Below are 20,592 nucleotides of genomic sequence, written 5' to 3'. Positions count from 1 at the left end.
AGCAACCTGGGTGTCCTCTCCCAGGCAGGCAGAAGGTGCGGCACACTCAGAGGGTGGCACTGGCCAAGCTCCAAGCCACAGACTTACTGCCAGGACATGGGGTGGTCCCAGCAAGCACTAGGGGGGGGGGATGTGAAGGGGACTTGGATACAAGAAAAGGGGACTGTGAGGGGGACTGGGGTATGGGGGCTGTGAAGGGGACTTGGATGCAAGAAAGGGGGGCTGTGAGGGGGACTGGGTCACAGGAATGGGGGGTGGCTGTGAAGGAGACTTGGTTACAAGAAAGGGGGGCTGTGAGGGGGACTGGGGTATGCGAGGGCTGTGAAGGGGACTTGGATGAAAGGAAAGGGGGATGGCTGTGAAGGGGACTGGGATGCATGGAAAGTGGGGTGGGGCTGTGAAGGGGACTGGGGTACAAGAAAGGTGGAGCTGTGAAGGGAACTGGGATGCAAGTAAAGGAGGGGCTGTAAAGAGGGCTGGGATGCAAATAAAGGGGGATGGGCTGTGAAGGGGACTGATGTAAAGGAGGAGGTCTGTGATATAAGAAGGGGTCTGTGATGTGAAGGGGGACTGGGGACACTGAAGGAAAGGAGACACTGTGATGCAAAGGGGGCCTGTGGTGTCATGTAAAGGGGGGCTGTATTGTAAAGGAGGGGGGATGTGTTATAAAGGGGTGCTGTAATGTAAAGGGGGGCTATATTGTAAAGGAGAGTGCTGCTATGTAAAGAGCACTCTGTGTTGTATAGGGCACTGTAAAGTAAAGTGATGCTATGATGTGAAGGGGGTGATCTAATGTAAAGGGGGCTATATTTTAAAGTGGTGCTATGATATAAAGTGGGGCTCTGTGATGTAAATCTGCTGCAATATAAAGGGGAGGGGGCTGTAGTGTAAAGATAAAACTGCAATATACGGATGGGGAAGGGCTGTGATATGAAATATCTGGCACGATATGAGTCTCAGACACCTGATCAATCAAAAGTTTACTGACCGAACCTCTGTGAATTTCAATTCCATACCCCTGATATAAGCTCTGCCAATAGGTGGCTGGATGCCAGGACAAAAAAAGTTTCTCCATCTCTATTTATATACCACCTCCAGTTAGTGGTTGCTCAGTCTTGACCTAATGAACTTTAGTGGGTAGACACCCTGGACCTCACTGGTCCAGGTTCTATTTTTTTTTTCTTCTCCCATCTGTGGAAGATAGAAGCCTGAAGAGATCCTAGCTGCTCTTTCTGAAGAACTGAGATAAAACACTTCACCTGCTTGTGCTGTCAGAGCATAGCCAGCTCTTTCTTCTGTGTTGGCACAAGGGTGCTATTTTTTTCAATGGCTTCCTGCTCTGCATCTCACCGCAGCCTACATCCCAGGTTTTGCTAAAAGAGAGTACCCCTTTTTAACTTACCCTGGAGCCAAGCCACTTGACTATATGTTTGCTTTTCTTTGCAGCCTTCCATTCGACTATACCCTCCTTTCTCCACTTCTTGGGATTTATTCTGCCTATTTTCCCCTTCCCTCAATCTTCTTACCAAACCCTACATCCAGTTATTTGCTACAGGTATCCCTTCTAGCCTGCCATAGAGTACCCTTGTAGCCAATCCACCAAGATAAGCACCTGTTTTCTTTGCTGCCTTCCACTCTCTTCTCAACTTCCTGGGTTTTCTTATGCTTATTTTACTCCTTCCTCCATCCCCAGCCTTATTCCCTATAAGGTGTTGCTATAGTTTTGTCTGCCTAACAGGTCACATGTTGATCCATTAGTGCTATCTGCATTTTCTGTGATTTACTGTAGTGCTTTGTGGTGCATGTCTATCGGTCACCAATGCAGCAAGGTGAAAAATCTGAGAACACATGCAAATCAAAATGTTTATTGCTGCAAGTAAACATGCTGTGTTGCTTCACTACAGGTCCTTTCTTTACTCATCAACGCTGCTTACAAACCCAGTCGGGTTTTACGTGAACTGGAATTACAAGATGAGCCATCATGGCCTCAGCATGCTGAGATACTAAAAGCCAAGTAAGTGTTTTTAAAGACTTTTTATTAGACAAGGTCAACCCCTCTGCACTTCATTAGCAACTAGAATGGCTTTCCTGCTTTAAGGACAACCTAAGCTTGTTAGAAATGTTGTGTGATAATTTCTAGTTTGCAGCCTCAAGTTCCCTCTGGCTGCCAAAACCTGAACACAGCTGCAGCAATGGGTAACACACTGTCTGTGAAAAGATGACATTAAGACAAAGCCAGCCAAGCATTATTACTGCCAAAACACACATCCTGTATTTTACTAAGTGCATGTGACCCACAAATGTTGGCAGTAGGAGGGGGCCTGGGGCTTCTGGCAGGTAAGTATTACACAGCTTTTTCTGTCAGTTTAGAGTCCTAGACCTAGGACAGCAGTGTAAAATTAGGGTTAGAGTAAGACTTTATTATTATTTTTTTTACTGTTTATTTTTTATTTCCTTCTTTCTTTTTGGACTCCTGGAGCAGAGGATGCCCATATCCTGTTCAGACACATGAGGTTGTGAGGCACAAGCATAGCTCTTCCTTATATCCCAGCTGTGTAGTCACATAACATTACTTACAGACAAAAGCAGAATTACATTTCCATCACATGGTGTGTTAGGTTCTGTCTTGTGGCATTTCAGTTTCTGCTAGGCTTACAGTTTTACTAGAATTCTATTAAAGTGTACACCAGTTTTATTCACCATTGATAGACCAAGGGTGGACATGTCGTCAAAAGTCATTAAATTTTTTACTTTGTGTTTGTATTTCAGATATAAAGGAAAAACATATCGTGCCACAGTAGAACTGGTAAGAACATCAGACCAGGTGTCAGAATTCTGTCGGAAAACCTGCATCAAACTGGAATGTTGCCCGAATTTGTTTGGACCATTTATGGTTCTTGATCAGTGCTCTGAAAACTGTTCTGTGCTTACAAAGACCAAATATAGTAAGTGATTTCCTTATTGAATGCATATATTTTTTATGAAAATCATACCTTATTCCAGTGGAAAGCCATACCTCCTGCATGTTAGATTACCAGTGCAATAGGCAGAATTCTAGCAACTTGCAATGAGCAATCGTTTCCAATGCACAAATCCCAGGATGTCAAGCTGCTTAGGGCTGATACCTCCTATGGAGCATCCCCACTGATTGCCTGTTTTGCAGCTCTGCAATACAAACCCTAAGTCATTGCCTGATTATGCTGGTAAAGCAAACTCTGCAAACACTGCACATGGAGGAGAGATGGGATGACTTGCAGCACGAATTGTAAAACTGACAGTGCATGCTAGGGCTTGTATTGCATAACCAATGTCTGCTTCAGGGATAAATGAGGAACATTATGTAAAGTAACTAGACATTGAATCAACAGAAGAAAAGCAGGGCAGGAACCTATGAAACTGTCCAGCCAATCAGTGAAGATGCTATCCCAGCCATAATCATTACCAACATTGATTCGCTTTTAAAATCAAGCAGGGCAACCTCCTGTGATTTGTAAGGACAGACATAGCTGAATACCCATAAAACACTTGGCATCGAGATTGGGGCACTTCCAGCTGTTGTTTTATGCATGCAAACAGTGGTATTCAGAGAATACAAACATGTGCTAGTAGGTATAAAATAAACAAATCTTTAATATCATGCATTTAGAAAGTTTGATAACTGATTCCTTTTTAAACAGGGTGGCTCATTACTTTCTAAAATATACTTGTCCTTTAAGGTTAAATCTACATAAGCCCTTATATTGAGGCATGATTAAAATATTTAGTGGTACAAAATAAGGTTGACATCATGTAACAAAACCAATACAACTGCATTCTGACATTATGGACATTTTCAAAGTGACCCTGTGAAAAAAAGTTATGGGAGCTGTCATTGCTAACCTATGGCTTCACTGGAAGAAACATGGAGCAAGTGAAGTCTAAACCTCTTGTCTTCACACTAGTTCTAGGTCTGTGTCTTTCAAATCAGCAGTGGCAGCTCCCATACTTCTGTTATAATCTGCAGATGTAGTTCATTTGTGTAATGACCCAGTATTTCTTTGGCAGTAGTTTGCGGAGGGTGCCTCATTTTTTTTGTGAGAGTTTGTTCTGCCCACAAAGCCGCTACCACTTTGTACAGATGTTCATGTTTAGGATGTATATTCTATATAGGAAGTAACTCCCTTTACAGTCTTGTCAGTATGTAACCATTTCATTCAGCTCATTATTATGGAAAGCGCCGAGCGCGGAACTTAGCCAATCCATCTGGAATTTTGCGTAGCATAGAAGCTGCACTAAAGAAACCTGCCAAGAAGAGGAGGAGGAAAAAGCATTTCTTCGTCCATAAGAAAAAGCGGTCATCCAATTCTGTAGACAACAGTCCTGCAGGAAGCCCTCAGGTAATCATTTTCCAAAGGGCTTCACAGATAAATGTAAGCCCAGTTTATTACAGTTTTAAAGTTATATTAAAGGCATTTTTTTTGTAAAAAAACAAACAAACATGTTATATATAATAAAATAATGATGTAGAGCTCAAAACAGTTAAAATTATGCATAAACATATATATGTGATCTAAACTTCAAAATTATATATAATAGACCTAATCATCCACAGATAAAATAATACCCTCAAGTGCATGAGATTCTATATAAATCTCCTACTAGTGTCTTATTACAATCAAAGTGTGATAAACACAAAGTAAGATAGTGAAAATAATTGTGATATACTATAAAACATGCATTCAAAATTCCCCAGTCCTAAATTCAAAAGGATCAAAAAACAGTGCAAACAAGACAAGTGATCAGAATGTCACTGATCAAACCTAAATGGTGATAATGTGATCCCAGCACTGGGGGATAAATCATACAAACTGAAGTGAACAGTGCTTCAAAAAAACCACATCAACATATAATATTGAAAATATTTGCAACAACCAGGTGACTCAAAATACATAACAAAATGTCCAATCAAATTCCAGAATCAGTGTATATAAACGCAGGTGATCTACAATCTTAAACGTGCAAAAGTGCTGTGGATGTGCACTGCAGCCGCTGGTGGTATATCCAAAAATGGCTGAATTGTCTCCTCATCTCCTTACCATGACCTAATGGGCCAAACCAATTGGATCACCCCTGGATCCTCCACAAACGATATCCTGTTTAAATGGACTCCTTCCAGCAGTAGTGTAAAACCACATCAAAATCCCCTTTAACATTGGGTGATACGATCAACTCCAACAGGACCCATGATTAAATACAGAAGAGACAACCTCCATAGTGTAATAATGTATTTATTGGAAAAGTATTCAAACAAAACCAATTTTCTACTCGCATAGTACTGGTGTTAAACAAGCATTTCAATCATTTAACCTCATGCTATGGGTGTACTGCATGGGATTCACTAGGAGCACCAAGATGGCAACCACGCCGGATATTGCATCAATATTAATATATCAATATTATATGTTGATGTGATTTTTTTGAAGCACTGTTCACTTCAGTTTGTATGATTTATCCCCCAGTGCTGGGATCACGTTATCACCGTTTATGTTTGATCAGTGACATTCTGATCACTTGTCTTGTTTGCACTGTTTTTTGATCCTTTTGAATTTAGGATTGGGGAATTTTGAATGCATGTTTTATAGTATATCACAATTATTTTCACTATCTCACTTTGTGTTGTCACTTTAGGTAATAAGTGTAGGTGTTAGCAGCCGCCATTTATATATTTATTTCAATAGAGCTGCTGTAAGCTTCCTTAGCGCAGAAGGTGCACGCTATTTTTTAAACAAACATGTTATACTTACCTGCAGTGGTTCTGCACAGAGTAGCCTTGATCCTCCTTTTCTCGGGTCCCCCGCCGGCACTCCTGGCCCCTCCCTCCTGCCAAGAGCCCCCACAGCAAGCAGCTTGCTGTGGGGACACCCAAGCAGGCTTGCTCCTGAGCCGCTGCTCTGTGTCCATTCACACACAGAGCCGTGGCTTGACCCCACCCCCTCTATGTCCTCATTGGCTCACTGACTGTGATTGACAGCAACAGGAGCCAATGGGGCCAATGAGGAGGGAGAGTCTCCGGAGAGCCAAGGCTCTTGTGTACATCGCGGGACTGCAGTGGGGCTCAGGTAAATATAGGGGGGGGGGGCGCGCTGGGGCTGGGGGGGCTGCTATACGCAGAAGGTTTTTTACTTTCATCCATAGAATGCATTCACTTTAACTGTCAATGTGGCTGGCTCAAGTGACTGAGGCAGTAAATGCAAAGAAACTGCTTCGGATCCATGCACTTAGACAGGATAGTTTTGGTGTATTAGAACAATGGTTTAAATCACTGATTGCAAGCTAATAGTGCATACAAATGGCTTACATTTTTTTAACCATTTTAAATGACACAGCTGCTAAAGTAAATTGTTCCAATACCAAAGCCAAAATAAGCTGAAGTGTTAACGCCTTTAATTTTGCTTTCTTGATCACCCACCCCCCATCATTAACATGTTAAAGAAGGTATGTAAATTTTTACAAAGTTTAATTGATCCAGCCTGAACCAATGTGACTTTGCATATATCATACATGTGGGGTGCCTCCAGAACACGTGTCAAAACACAAGGCCCAGGGACAAATTTGGCCCTCCAGGCCAATTTATGTGACCCTTGCATCTCTCCTGCAGCTGTGGCATCCTCCTCATCTCCACCCTCACCTTGTCTCAGCAGTCGGCAACAGAGAGGAGGACAGAACTTCTACACCAGATCCTGTGCTTCTCTGTGTAGATGTGGAGAGGCTCGTCCCTGCCCCCTTCCCTCCTCCCTAGCTCCCCCCCACCTTAGCAGTCAGCAGCAGAGAGGAGGACAGAATTCCTCCTACACATTCTCCTCCTCTCTGTGCATCCATCATCTCCTCCCCTGGTTTCAGCATTCAGCAGACTCTAGCAGCTGACCCCAGCCCTCCTCTGGTCCTTATCTGCACCTTCTACTTCCCAGCTCCACCCCAGCTTCTTCCCGGAAGCAGCACAAGGTAGGGGGGTGCACTGTGATATAAAAGAGGGTGGGGGAGCTCCTGACATATGAAGTTGGGGGAGGGGGGGCAGGGGTGCTCCGCACATCTGCTTATAATTATGAGAATAATACAGTTATATACCAAAACTCATTTTTCAATAAATTGTATAATAGTAGAAACTAAAACCAGTAATATTTGAATGCAGATGCAATTATGTAATATGATAAAGAATAGATACATTTATATAATCTTACAGATACAACCGGCCCTTTGAGGGCAACTGTAATGCTGATGCGGCCCATGATGAAATGGAGCTTGACACCCCTACTTTAGAAGATATAGAACACTGTTGTAGACACCTCTAATTCAGTTATCTCTACTAGCTTCCAGGTCCTATTCCAAGCAGCTGCATTGTGAACACAGGAATTGCCCGCTCAACATGGGTGCCATTCAGAAATCGTTTTGTGTTTTCTCAATGAATGCAAGGTGTTCTCTGATTGGACATGGCAGAGAGGTGGGGGGGTGACATCACATGGAATTCTTATGTAATTACAAACACAGATCTTAGAGTGGTTGGATAATACACTCCTTTATTTTACCATATATTGTAAAGTCCATATATAACACTGATTGTTCCCCTGGGAAAAACGTATTTGATATCCAAATGTTAATATTTACCCTTTCTGTTGAGAAAAGGAAATGGACCTCTCATGCACTGACACCACATTTATTGTACTCATTAGTGAAGTCAGAGAGAAGAATGATCCCAGCAATTCAACAGCTTTTGAGAGGGGGTAACTGGAGGATGTCATCTTTGTCAGCATTGTGTGCCTTCAAAATAACTTCTGCAGAGATACTTGTATTCTATAAAGCAACTATCCATAGGAACAGCTAAACAAATTTAGTGTTTAAACTTGATTAAAAGTAGTGCTTGTATGCTAAGGACTGCTTTTTACTTTATTGCTTGATCATCTTACATCAATAATAGTGCATTGTCAAAGTGGTTAGCTTCCTCTTCAACCTAAACTCATGCTGGGATGGTTCTTCTTCCTATATCAGACCCCAGCGTGCATCTGAATGACTGTAGCAAAGGTTATAGAATTACAAGGTGCAAACTAGCATCATTATTACTAGTGTCATATGACACATGCAGCTGTGATTGAATGTCCTTGATTCAGAATAGGTGTGTAATACCATATTTTTTCTAACCTGTATTTTTTATAATATGATGCTAGCGTTTGTCATGGAACTGAACATGAAAACCTCTAGATGTGTACCTTGTAGAAAAAGAGCACATTTTCATCTTCAAAATATTACATCTTCCTTACAGCCTACTAAATGTAAATACGTTGTATATTTGTTTCATCCACTGTAGGGGAGTGGTGATGAGGAGGAGGAGGAGGAAGATGAAGATGATTCTCCTAGTGAGGAGAGTGTCCAGGAGCACCAGGAGGGCTCAGAGCCTTCAGGGAAAGGGTCTTCATCTGCCTCGCCAACCCGCAGTGAACTTTCATTGACTTGTGAGAAGAAAGTGAAACCATGGTTCCTAAACAGTGATAAACTTCTTTCAGCTAAGGTAATTTACAAAGGGATTCCAGTGACACAGGTTTTTTTTCTCATAGGGATGATATTTGCATAACAAACACTGAAAACGTCATGCAAGTATATAATGAAGTATAACTTTTATGGTAAAGGAAGACGATACAGACTTCTTAACATAAAAATCTAGTTTGGTGTCATTTTTCTCCTTAGCTGTCAAAGTTAGTGTAGCAGTGTGGGCCAATAGAGAGGCAGATCCCAAGTATTCCTTTAGATATGGGCACCAAGAGTGGGATTTGCAAAGGTACCAGCTGCAGCCAGGCTCCATAGGACTGAGGGCTTGTTGTACAACTGTGCACAGTATACTGGTAATGGCACGTTCTGCCTCATGGAGTCCATATATGGTCTTTGCTCATTGGTGAGTTTTAACAGTGTTCTGATGTTTCTTGAAAAACTGTCAGGAAGCTTCTGATGTATAGAGATGCATTGTACTCGAAACTATAATTATCACACACATTAGAATGAGGAACTCAGAACATTTTATTGGAAAAAAATTAATTCCTAGCTAGCTAAACAGAGCAGGAGCGCATTCTCATGAGATTTGAAATCCGCTACAAAGACTGCCTTTTGGGTATACTGATTTCGGTTTCCCAGGAGACTGCAGGACTGGTGTTCTTATTGCTGCACTAATGCTGCAAATATAATTTAGGTAGTTATGAAGTAGAGCTGAGTCACATATTAGAGTATGAGCATATCCGGAAGCTAAACATTTCACTGGCTGCATACTTGTTCCAGGTCAGTTGGGTGTATTGTATGTGTTATGGTTATCTCTTTGCAGGATATCCGTATTGAAGTTACAGAACCTCTGGCACTGAATGGAAGCCCACTGGACTGGACTGTCAATGAAGTTGTAGAGTACATCAAGTCGACAGACTGCTCACATTTAGCTAAACTTTTCCAAGACCAGGTAAGGAAAGCTTGAAGCCGTTGGTTGCCATGTACAGCTGCTTCAGATTTAGAATGCTGCAGTCTTAGTAAATTCTCTTCTGTCTTTACCTTCTGTTTGGAACACCACAGACTAAAAGGCACTCCCACTGTTGATTTTTTTTATGATCAAGGCTCTGATCCCTCGGGTTGCAGTCTTTGTTGCTCGTGTGAAAAGTGATCTGTGGTGAATCACTTTTCAGAGGGAGGTTGGCAGATGGCTAGGAGGCAATATGAAAAGGGCGTAAACACCGCACTGTAACTCCATGTACTGCAAACAGTTGCCCGGCCCTTGCGGCACTGCCCCCGGTCATGACAGAGGGTTTAACGTATATGTTACCCTAAGTAATTTTCTTTTTCAATGTTTGTGTTTACATATGTGTATCTTATAAATCATAGTCTCTATCATTTTCATGTAGTTCTTCCATCCTAAAGCTGAGTTCCACTCAAAAGGGGAAGTTTCACTTTAAAGGCTGGTTCCCCGCTCCCCATTAAGGATTGGCATCTTTGGGGAGCGGGTACCCCAAATTGACAGTTACCCGCTCCCACTTCTGCTGCGATCACCTAGGTGATCAAAAGCGAACGTAGTCCTCCTACCCTCCCTCCCCTAGTCTACTGGGACATGTGACAGTGACAGGTCCCAGAAGACACTTAGTACATTTTGAACATGGTGCGTGAAACGACGTGGAATGCGGGTTTCTCACACCGTATTTGAGTATGAACAAGCCCTTAAGCTAAAAAGACTGTGGAATATAAGCACACTATGTATGCACAGTGTCCTGCAACCCTGTCCTCCATTATCAGGAAGGAGAAATGCATGGTCACATGAAAGAACTTTTTAACATTGTAAAAAGTGGCAAGACAGATCATTTCCGCATTACCGATCTTGTGTATTAGTCCAAAATGATTTAAAATAAGTACTTTGTGTTTACATTTTTTTTTCTGTTTCTCATTTAGGAAATCGATGGGAGGGCACTGCTATTGCTCAGTCTACCTGCTGTACAAGACTGTATGGATCTGAAGCCTGCAATGGCAATTAAACTCTGCTATCACATTGAAAGAGTGAAACTGGCTTTCTACCAAAGCTTATCTAGCTAGGTTGCTGTGCTGTATGATGGTGGAGATAAGTTGAACAGGCCTGGTAGGACCTCTACGGACTTGTAGGAGTGAGCCTTAAGTGATTTGCACTTTGTATAGAACTGTCATTTTGTTTACATGTCTTTACAGAAAATTCCGTCCAGGCCTTGAAATCATGAGGAAAGACATTAATTGGTTACTTGTAACATTTGCTACCTAATTATTTAGGTGTGGATGCAGCACCTAATATTTACCTTTTTAAAGAGTTTTTCAGCACAGCTGGAGATGTATCTCACTTGAAACCAAAGTGTTAAATGACTTAAGGCTGGAACCACACTTTGGCACAATGTGTATTCTAGTTGAAATAAAGGAAATGCACCAAACAAACATCAACATGGGTTGCATTGTAAATAAACAACACATTCTAATGCCTTTAATACCAGGTGGATTCCCAGTGGAAAATGCATCTGGCAAAACTGCACAAATGTGGTTTCAGCCTAAAGGTTTAGTGCAGTTTCTCATAAAAGTGCACCATACACACCCCATTATCGAGATATCTATTTTCCTCTGACAGGGAGCACATGCACTGTCATGCTGAGGCATCAGAGTTCCAGGAAGCTTGGAAGGACATGGCAATAAATATAACTTCAACATGAATCTGCAGTCTGCTTATGTACCAAGTAGTTTGCAAAAGGTGGTGATGGTGGTGGGGGAGGTATGCTGACTTTCATGGCAAAGTGCATTTACCCTTTAAAATGTGATATCTGACTATAATGCAACAGGGTACATAAGTTTTTGTTTAAAAATGCAAAATGTGTACATGGCAAATGATTCATTTTGTATCTTTTGTCAGACTATTGAAAATCAACATGTATTGACACTACTGACAAATTGTATAATTTTATATTTAAGTATGACTTAATTCATTTAGTTGATCATTTTTTTAGTTTTTGGAATGGAAACTATTTTTGTTGCTTCTTTTTTTAGTTGAACTGCACACAGTAGTTGTTAGAGATATTTTCAGTTGCTTTAAAATGATTTTGGTAACTGAATGTAAACAGAAGGATAGATATGATGCAAAAATCATGTGATCATCTGTGTTTTTTTCCTGTTTTCGCTGGTCATATATGACTGGATAGAAGATAAGTATGCTTGCCCCATGAAACTGTTTATGAAGCCTAAAATAGCCAATTACCATTTTTGTATTTTACTTAGTAATGGGTCTACTAAATATTGCATTGGGCATGCCCTTGCCTCTGATTATTTAATGTATATTTCTTCATAGGCTATACCTTAGGTGTAGATTTTAATACATGGATAAAAAAATAAATAGTAGAGGTTAGCTTCAGAGAAAACCACGCATCAGTGATTCATAGGTGAAGACATAGGCAGCTAAAGCTATTTGCAGATCTATTTGCAACTCCTAAGGCCCCATTCACACTTGACAATTTGGAATCTCCTGCAAAATCGCTGAAATTCTGTCCACGATTCCAAATTTCAGTAAACCACAAGTTTGGGTGCCATTCATTCCTAATGGCACCCCAGACACAGTGTGATTTTGCTACAATTGTCTCACTACAGAATAGCACGATAATAGTGGCAAAACACGCATTTAAAAATCACAAGATGCTCATAGCCTAAAAAAGGAGCAGCAGCTTCTTATGGGCCAGAAATGCCCATAGACATGTGGAAGTGTGCTTTTTACAAATAAATGCTGGTTCCCACCACACAACTTGTGAACTGGGCTTTAGAGTAAAGCCTGGCCTTCGCTCTCATCTCAAACTCTCTGTATTGATCCTTTATGGTGATGCATGGCCTCATATATGCTTATCAAAATTAGGACTACTGCATACCTAAGTATATATTCACACTGCAAAAAAAACTCTGAACCTTAAAAACATTTTAAAAGAAATCCACATCGGTACAACTTTAGCTGCACATAGTTCTGGATCTCATTGTTTTGCTATGTGGTATTCATTGCACCTAGATTCAAACTAGTGCTGCTGCATAATCGTGCCTTTTTCACATCATTTTTGTAGTGTGTTTTTGATGTGTTTTCGTTCTTCATGCTTTTTGTAACCATTAGATTTTATACACACAATTCTGTCAAAAACACACTAAAAGTGCATGTAATGCATTTTAAATGCGCTTTTCTTGCGTTTCCATTGAAGTCTAGGGTGCCAAAAAATGCACTGTGCTGCACCAAAAGAAGCACCTGCACCTTTTAAAAAATCTCAGCACCATGTTGCATTGATGTGAACAGACACCATAGAGAATAATGTGATTTCCATTGTTGTGCAAAGCAGACACAAGAGAAATTATGCTAGTGTGAATGGGGCCTTAAGGTAACCTGTGTATTTTTTTATCATGTAACAAAGTACTCAGAGTGTAACTGCAAAATATGTTACTTTCCACCACAGTGATGCCAAGTCAACCACCCGGATCTAACAAATGGAAAAATTATCACTTATTGATAGGCGCTAACTCATAAATGTAAACTTGAATTGAGAGATACCAGCATAGGTTTTAATTTAACGATGATAGGGAAAAGAACTAAGAAATCATGGGCTTACACACAATGAGGAGCTCTGAAAAATTATTTGCCAGTGCCATCATATAAATATTTGCAAACACTTACTTTTTGTTGTAATTTTACCAATTGGCTATAACGGAAAAATTAAAATCTCGAATTTTGGCATCCATTTAAACAAAGCCTAATGTGTGTAACAAGAAAACCAGAAAAAAAAAACTTTAACCACTTGCCCTCCTGAGGATTCCCCCCCTTCCTGACCAGGCCATTTTTTGCGTTACAGCGCTGTGTTATTTTAACTGACAATTGCGCAGTCATGGAACGCTGCACCCAAATGAAATTTACGTCCTTTTTTTCCCACGAATAGAACTTTCTTTCGGTGGTATTTGATTGCTTGTGCGTTTTATTTTTTGCACTATCAATTTTGAGAAAAAAAACAATACTTTGGACTTTTTGCTATTAAACAAGTCTCAGTAAAAAAAATGTAAAAATCAAATTTCATCATAAATTTAGGCCAAAATGTATTCTGCTACATGTCTTTGCTGAAAAAAAAAATCCCATTACGTGTAAATTAATTGGGTTACATAAAAGTTATAACGTTTACAAATGGTGGTATATATACTGGAATTTTTTTTTTTTTACTAGTAATGGTGGCGATCAGCAACTTATAAAATATAAAGTGCAGCGCTATAATAATGGCAAAGGTGAATGAATAAATTGATGAATAAAATTAATAAGTACGTCAAAAAAGGGGGAAAAGCCCCAGGTCAAAAAAAGTCCCAGTAAAGATGACTTCAGGCGCCCATACACACTATTATTTGTACTTTTTGTGATAAACTTCCCAATACGCCCAATCTATCTCAAAAATTCAATAAACCCACATATTCCAAAAGGTGATGATCAAATCTAAACTAAAATAATAGTAAACCCCCCCTCCAATATATAATCCAAAATCATCAAATATAGCAATCAAAATAATACAATAACATAAGTAAAATAAAAATATATATAAGTGTCCAAATCTCCAAAAAATAATAATAAGTGTCCCAATCTCCAACAAGATATATAATAGATAAATAAATGTCCAAAAATTCCAAAAAAAGTCCCAAAAAAAGTTCTTTATGTGTTCAGTGAAGCAAAACGATTCCCCAAAAATGCCTTGTTATTATCCTTACGCGTTACGTGCCAAGCACATCCTCAGAGAAAAGAACCGGTTCTTTTCTCTGAGGATGTGCTTGGCACGTAACGCGTAAGGAGGAACCTGCGCACGCCTTGACGCCACGCCGTCGGAGCATTGGGGAGCTCCGGCGGCCATTACATCTGACAGGACGGTTAGTCCGGTTTTGCTTCACTGCTAGCTTTCATATGCAGCTAGCGGTGTGTTCATTATTTTATCATTTCTGGATGCATCCTGTTTTATTTCAATAAACGTTATTTATTGTACCTTACTATGGGCATTTCTTTCTGTGGGGAGTATCTCCTCCTAGATACCGCTGATGTGAAGTGAAGGAGTGGTGTTTTTCTCTGGTGGAGCTGTGACTGCTTCCTTGCTGTCTTGTGGAACGTGTGCTACATTGGCCTGGGGATCTTCACTGATCCGGGGATTGCATCTACCTCTGTTCCCTGACTACATCCTGAACTCCATCTCTGCCACAGTGCATACACCTTTGGTCAGTGTGTATGGGCGCCTGAAGTCATCTTTACTGGGACTTTTTTTGACCTGGGGCTTTTCCCTCTTTTTTGACGTACTTATTAATTTTATTCATCAATTTATTCATTCACCTTTGCCATTATTATAGCGCTGCACTTTATATTTTATTCATGTGAGGAATTCTTTTGGTTGTCCTGTGTGTTTCAGCTGCTTGTCCATTTAAGCGCTCACTTTTTTCTTTGATCAGCAACTTATAGCAGGACTGTGGCGGGCATTCTGACACTGGGGGGGAACTGACTTGGTGTCACTGATATCACCAGCTGTGTTTCACTGTAAGCACACTGCATAGCAGAGCCATACAAAGCAGTGTGTAGGAGCTGACAGGGGAGAGATCTGTATTGTTTACATACAGTTCTCTCCCCCGTCAGAGATACTCAGCGATCACTTGGTGCCGGCGAGTAATCACCGGCTGGAACCCGGTGATTTATAGCCGAGGCCGCAAATGGTGGCGCAGGTAGGGCGCATGCGCGCCCCCCCCCCCCCCACCCGGAACTGCAAAATCGCATGTATATATATATACACGATTTTGCGTACCCATGCCGCCCTGTAGCAGTACTTATGCTATAGGGCGGCATGAAACTGGTTAATCAAAGCAAGAGCTGTGCGACAATCTCTGTACACACAGAACCCACTGAGCCCTAAAACATAACTTGTATTCATACATGGCTAAAAATAATGTATGTTGCCAAAAGTATAAAATCATGAACCTGCAGGTGGATGCAGTGGATGAAAAACCATCTGGTACAAGTATTCAAATTGAGGTTTCCATGAAGAGAAACATTCCCCTACTTATGTCCAAGAAATGGTCATACTAATGAGTGCCTCCCACACCAGACTATATTTTTCAATTTTACTCTGCATCCTCTGATAATATAAAGCACATCAAAAAGTGAGCATCCCTCCGCCAAAACTCAACATGTTTTGCCCATAAACGGGCTCCATCAGAGTGAAAAAAAGTGTTATTTTAAAGTTTGTGCTCATACACAGTAGAACATGTGCACATGTTTTATCGGTGAAACATGTTGAGTTTTGATGTTGGGATGCTCACCACTCCCCCCTGTTGTGACAGCTAGCAGGGGATCTTCTCCCCTCGCTAGCTGTCACAATTTTGAAAAAAATGGTTATCATAGCTTCTACAACGCTTTCATTTTTTTCTTCAAACTGATTACTAGACCACCTCTTCCAGCACATGCTTGTGAAAGCATGATATGGCTGGGCAGGTGGAGTCCTGCAAGGCCGCATCATCCTTTCACAGTGTTCTGTGAATGAGAAAACTACAAGTCCTGATATCCTTTGCAGCTCTCGGCTTATAGTTCTCAATGAACTACCAGGGTGCTGTTCAGCGCGCTAGGTAGTGCACTGAGCTTCCTGTCAGAGTGTAACTGCCTGCCTGTATCTGAGGTATGGGCAGACAGATAAACAGACAGTCTGCAGGACCATGGCGTTGCACCCACGATCTACTCATTGTGGGTGCAATCCTTTTACATTGCCTAAACAAAAATAAATTATAAATGCATTTTTTTTTTTTTACCTGCAATAAATGTGCAGTCATATTTTTTTTTTTGGTAAAAGTGAACTTTTCCTTAATGGACAGGTAGCAGAAAAGCTGTCAACAAAGGACCAGTGCTGTGGATAAAGGTTGTCAGGAAAGAGGCTGCAATGCAGAGAGCTAACTTTTAACCTTAATTATACAGATAAGGCTACTTTCACACTGAGGAGTTTTTTTAAGCATTTTTGCTTTAAAAAAAGCGCCTGAAAAGCTCAAGAAAAATGCTTCCCTATGCATGTGAATGTGTATCTATGTATGGTTTCACACTGAGGTGTCGAGGTGTGGTGTAAAAACTCCTGCTTGCAGCATATTTGGGGCGTGTTTGGTGAGTTAAAAAAAAAAAAAAAAGCCCCAAAAACGCCTCTTCCTATTGAAATCTATGAAAAGCGCCTGAAAAGCATTTCAAAAACACCTTTGAGAAGCGTTTTTGGTGCAGTTTAAGTCGTGCCCATTTAAAAACGCTCAGAAAGCATGGTAAAAACACCTATGCGCTTTTTGCGGCAGATCAGTGTGAAAGTAGCCCAACTTCTCTCAGTAGCTTACCAGTATTTTTTTTATCATCTCAGATCTTTGCGCCTTAGTGTAAAATCTGAGCCTTCGAACCACTTCCACTAGACCACGTGGTCTAGCAATCTGTTTGAAAAATAAAATGAAGTTGTAGAAGCAATTATAACCATATTTTATATTATTACATCATTGTTAATGCTACTGTGAAAAATCTGACGCAGCTGTGCATGGTATCCAATCAGCTTCTGACTTCAGCTTTTTCAATTGACTTTTTTTACAAAAAACCTGGAAGCCGATTGGTTGATCTGCAGAGCTGCACAAGGTGTTGTACTCTCCAGTTTAAGTTAATCAACCTCAATGTATTCCTAATACAAAATAAAGTAATTGTGAACCGTCAGGTTTTTTTTAAACATTAAAATAACAAATGTTATACTTGCCTACTCTGTGCTATGGTTTTGCACAGAGTGGCCATTACCTCCTCTTCTCGGGTCCCCTGTCGGCTCTCTCAGCACCTTTTCTCTTTCAAGTGCCCCCATAGCAAGCTGTGTACTATGGGGGCACTCAAGGGCTACTGCTTCTATGACCTGTGAATGCAGGAAGAGTAGAGTGGGGCTGCTGTAGGAGAAAGCGCTGGAATGAGAGTTGTGACCGGTAAGTGTTTGGTGGCACAGACATTGGGAGGTTTTTAGCTTAATGCAGAGAATACAGTACGGTACAAAAAGAAAACACTTTTTTTGCCTTAGGAACTACTTTAAACTGTGGCTTTTATTGCAGAACTACAACCTTTTTCTGCACTATACATCTTTTCCCAACCTCTTAGTTTTTATCTTTTCCTGCCTGGGATAGACTGTTTGGTAAGCAGGGTTAATTTCAGAGCTGCTTCCTAGGATCTTAAGTGAAGAAATGCTGTTTGCTTACGTGAGAAAGCCAGGGGTATTTGAGACTAGTAACGATGAGCCTGAATAATCTTGCTGTGTATCTGATGTCAGCTCTTCTAGTCTTAAATGCCTTGTCATCAACTGCTGCCTCTAATGCTTGCTACTGGACTTGATCTGTGTTCTCATCCACACAGATTTTTTAAGTATAATTTGTCTCAAAAGCCTCTCTGAGTTCCCCTCCCAACCCCGGGCCCTATAGCAGCTATGTGGGCTGCTCTAGCTATAGTTATACACCTGAGTATCCTATAAAAGGATCTAAAACTTTTGAGGCTTAATTAATCCAAATGTCTTGTCTCCCCAAACTCAAAAATAGATCTTGCCTCAGCTGCAGACTACAAATACTTCTTATTTTTTATAAAGTTGTATGTACTAAATGTGTAGTTGCTCTGAGTAACTTGTGGCTTACCCCAGTTACATTTTGTCCATGTTCTAAGTACCCCAAAATATGTAATTCCTTTTGATACCCTGATCCAGATCTGCAGAATGCAAACCTCTTGCTTAAAGCAGACTGACTTTTGTTTAAACCTGATGGCAACGTCGGAAGATTGTAGTTAATGATCCAAAAACCTTCTGTGGAGGATCTTTGAGTCAGAACTCATTGATATGGCTGTTGGATGCTATAAATGAGCAATGAGCGAAGGTATTTTTAACATTACCATTAGATATACTATTATGCATTTTTAAAACGTGTTCTAATCCTGCAGTCTGTAGTGCTTTACTGAGCCATTACTTTCTAGATTTTATGGGCATGTTTTTCTCATTGTCTCGTGGAGTTTTTGCTGCTATATTGTGTAACATGTATGTAGCAAAATGGGAAAGGATAACAAAATAAAAGAGAAGTGACATGATACTGAAAGTGCAAGTGCTGAAACTGTCTTACCTATCCTAACTTCACTACGGAGTCTCTGATGGTTGGAACTCATCACACAGTGAAAGCAATAGGGACAAGCTCCTTGGATCTTACACCTTTAAAAACAGGTCAGCATAAGCAGCTCCCTTATGTTCATTCTGTAAAATGGAGTTGACCTGTGAAAACTGTGTTCATAGAAACTTTGTGGAAGAAGCTCAAGTCTGAATTGGCCAGAGAGAATATTACATGCGAGTCTTTCATTCCCTGCTCTTTTGCACAGAAATATCATAATTTTAGTAACTGGAACCTGCAGAAAGCAAAACTATATAAAGCAATGCCTGTAAGGTCTACTCAACCTTCTTCTTTTACCTTTTATTCTTATACCAGCCGTGAGAATAAAAAAATGTGAAATCTGATTTAAGTCATATGGGCAACTCCTAATAGTTTTTTCAGTTTTCCTTAAATCAGACTCCTTTAATTTAAGTTTGTTGTCACAAAATGCAAACCAGCAAACCATTTAGCTTACTTAGACACAGGTTTTTGACTAAACAGGTCGTTGTTTTCTGTGTATACTATTAAGTAGTGTCTGTTTTTATTCTAATATTTGTTCTTCTCTTTTATATTTTACAAAATAGAGAAGTAAGAATGATGGACATTTCAACTTCCTTTTTGGTTAGAGAAAGTAACTGCACATTTTGCATTATTTATTTCACATTTACAGTATGAAAAAAGAATGAACTTTTCATACTGACATATACTGACATATATTTTCAGCAGAAATAAAGCATTCAAGCCTGAAATAATTTCTATAGTTTTTAGTGATTAAAGGCTGGGGCTACTCAGGCAATTTTAGGGTCTGTGTTGACAGGCTTTGGGCCTGTGTTGATGGCATCAGTTAGAGACTCTCCTGAGCGTATTCAGAATTCAAATACGGGGGCATTTACCTGTAGTTGACCTGCATTCGAACTGATTTAAGGGAGGTTTGCATTCATAAAGACTTGTATAATAATGCAAAACAACGGGAGGCAGATAAAAGCCCCTTAACACAGACCCTTTCTCTCTTTCTACTGAGAGATTTCAACCAATTCTTGACAGTCACCTCATTAGCAGCACATTGATTCTAGTGTGCTGCAAGTAAGGTGATTTTGTGTCCTTGTGGTTAAATCATAGCAGTGAAAGAATAAAATAGCACGTTTGAGCCTGGCATGAAAGGAAACCAGCGCTGCAATAAATATAAAGGCTGCTACTGCCAACCTCTTTATGAAAACACTGGCTCTGTGGCAATCTTGCTGATGCTTCAACTTCTATACTTTGAGTCATTGATCCATAATTAGCATGCAGCAATTAAATCAGAACTTAGACTGTGTCAATGACTAAGAATGTATTGAAGCCATGATATTCGCAAGACAGCCATGGAACAAGCCTTTTTTAGACGGAGAACTCCGCAATGGCAGCCTAATGTTTTTCTAAGCAAAGGTTGCCTTTAAAGAGTAACATTTTGTTTTGTTGTTCCTATTTTATTATTTTTGTGGAAGATGGGTAATCTTTGTATATAGCACTGTATAAAAGAAAACACAACTCAATTATATGAACTTGCTTTCCATACATTTTGGTTTTTAATAAATTTGTAATATTTAGTCTTTGTTGTGATTCTTTAACTGTTTATTTATATTATTGCAATAAGAGTTGTAGCATGTCTGACCCATCAAGGCATGCATGTTTGAAGCACTACATTGTGAAAGTAAATTGAAGCTGCCTCCTTCTGTTAGTCCATTATGTAGTATACTCTGCACTGTAAATGAGCAAATATTTATATAGGCTTGGTTTAGAGTTACCAACGGCTAACCGCTTGTATGCATGTGCCATGGCCTTTAAGTGGACCTGTGACCAGGCAGTGTTCAAATGTTTACAAACTCTTAAAGCATAAATAAACACTGCAGTTTG

The 20,592-nt window shown here is 40.3% G+C and overlaps 1 protein-coding gene across 1 annotated transcript in view; it reads left to right on the top strand.

Moving 5' to 3' along the window:
• The window catches only part of SFMBT1 (Scm like with four mbt domains 1), a 177,287-nt gene extending 157,002 nt beyond the window's left edge, over positions 1-20,285 (top strand). Inside the window, exons 16-21 of the mRNA XM_089681958.1 lie at positions 1,905-2,014; positions 2,770-2,945; positions 4,198-4,376; positions 8,339-8,539; positions 9,341-9,469; positions 10,444-20,285. Of these exons, the coding sequence (XP_089538084.1) occupies positions 1,905-2,014; positions 2,770-2,945; positions 4,198-4,376; positions 8,339-8,539; positions 9,341-9,469; positions 10,444-10,584 (936 nt within the window). The 3' untranslated portion in view covers positions 10,585-20,285. The remainder of the gene's footprint in view (positions 1-1,904; positions 2,015-2,769; positions 2,946-4,197; positions 4,377-8,338; positions 8,540-9,340; positions 9,470-10,443) is intronic.
• Positions 20,286-20,592: the final 307 nt, after the last annotated feature.

The sequence above is a fragment of the Staurois parvus genome, unplaced genomic scaffold (assembly GCF_062004578.1).
Source record: "Staurois parvus isolate SC_StPar_1 unplaced genomic scaffold, SC_StPar_1.0 ptg000282l, whole genome shotgun sequence".
Classification (NCBI taxonomy): domain Eukaryota; kingdom Metazoa; phylum Chordata; class Amphibia; order Anura; family Ranidae; genus Staurois; species Staurois parvus.
The sequence above is the reverse complement of the archived record's forward strand: the minus strand, read 5'-3'. Positions and strand labels throughout refer to the sequence as shown.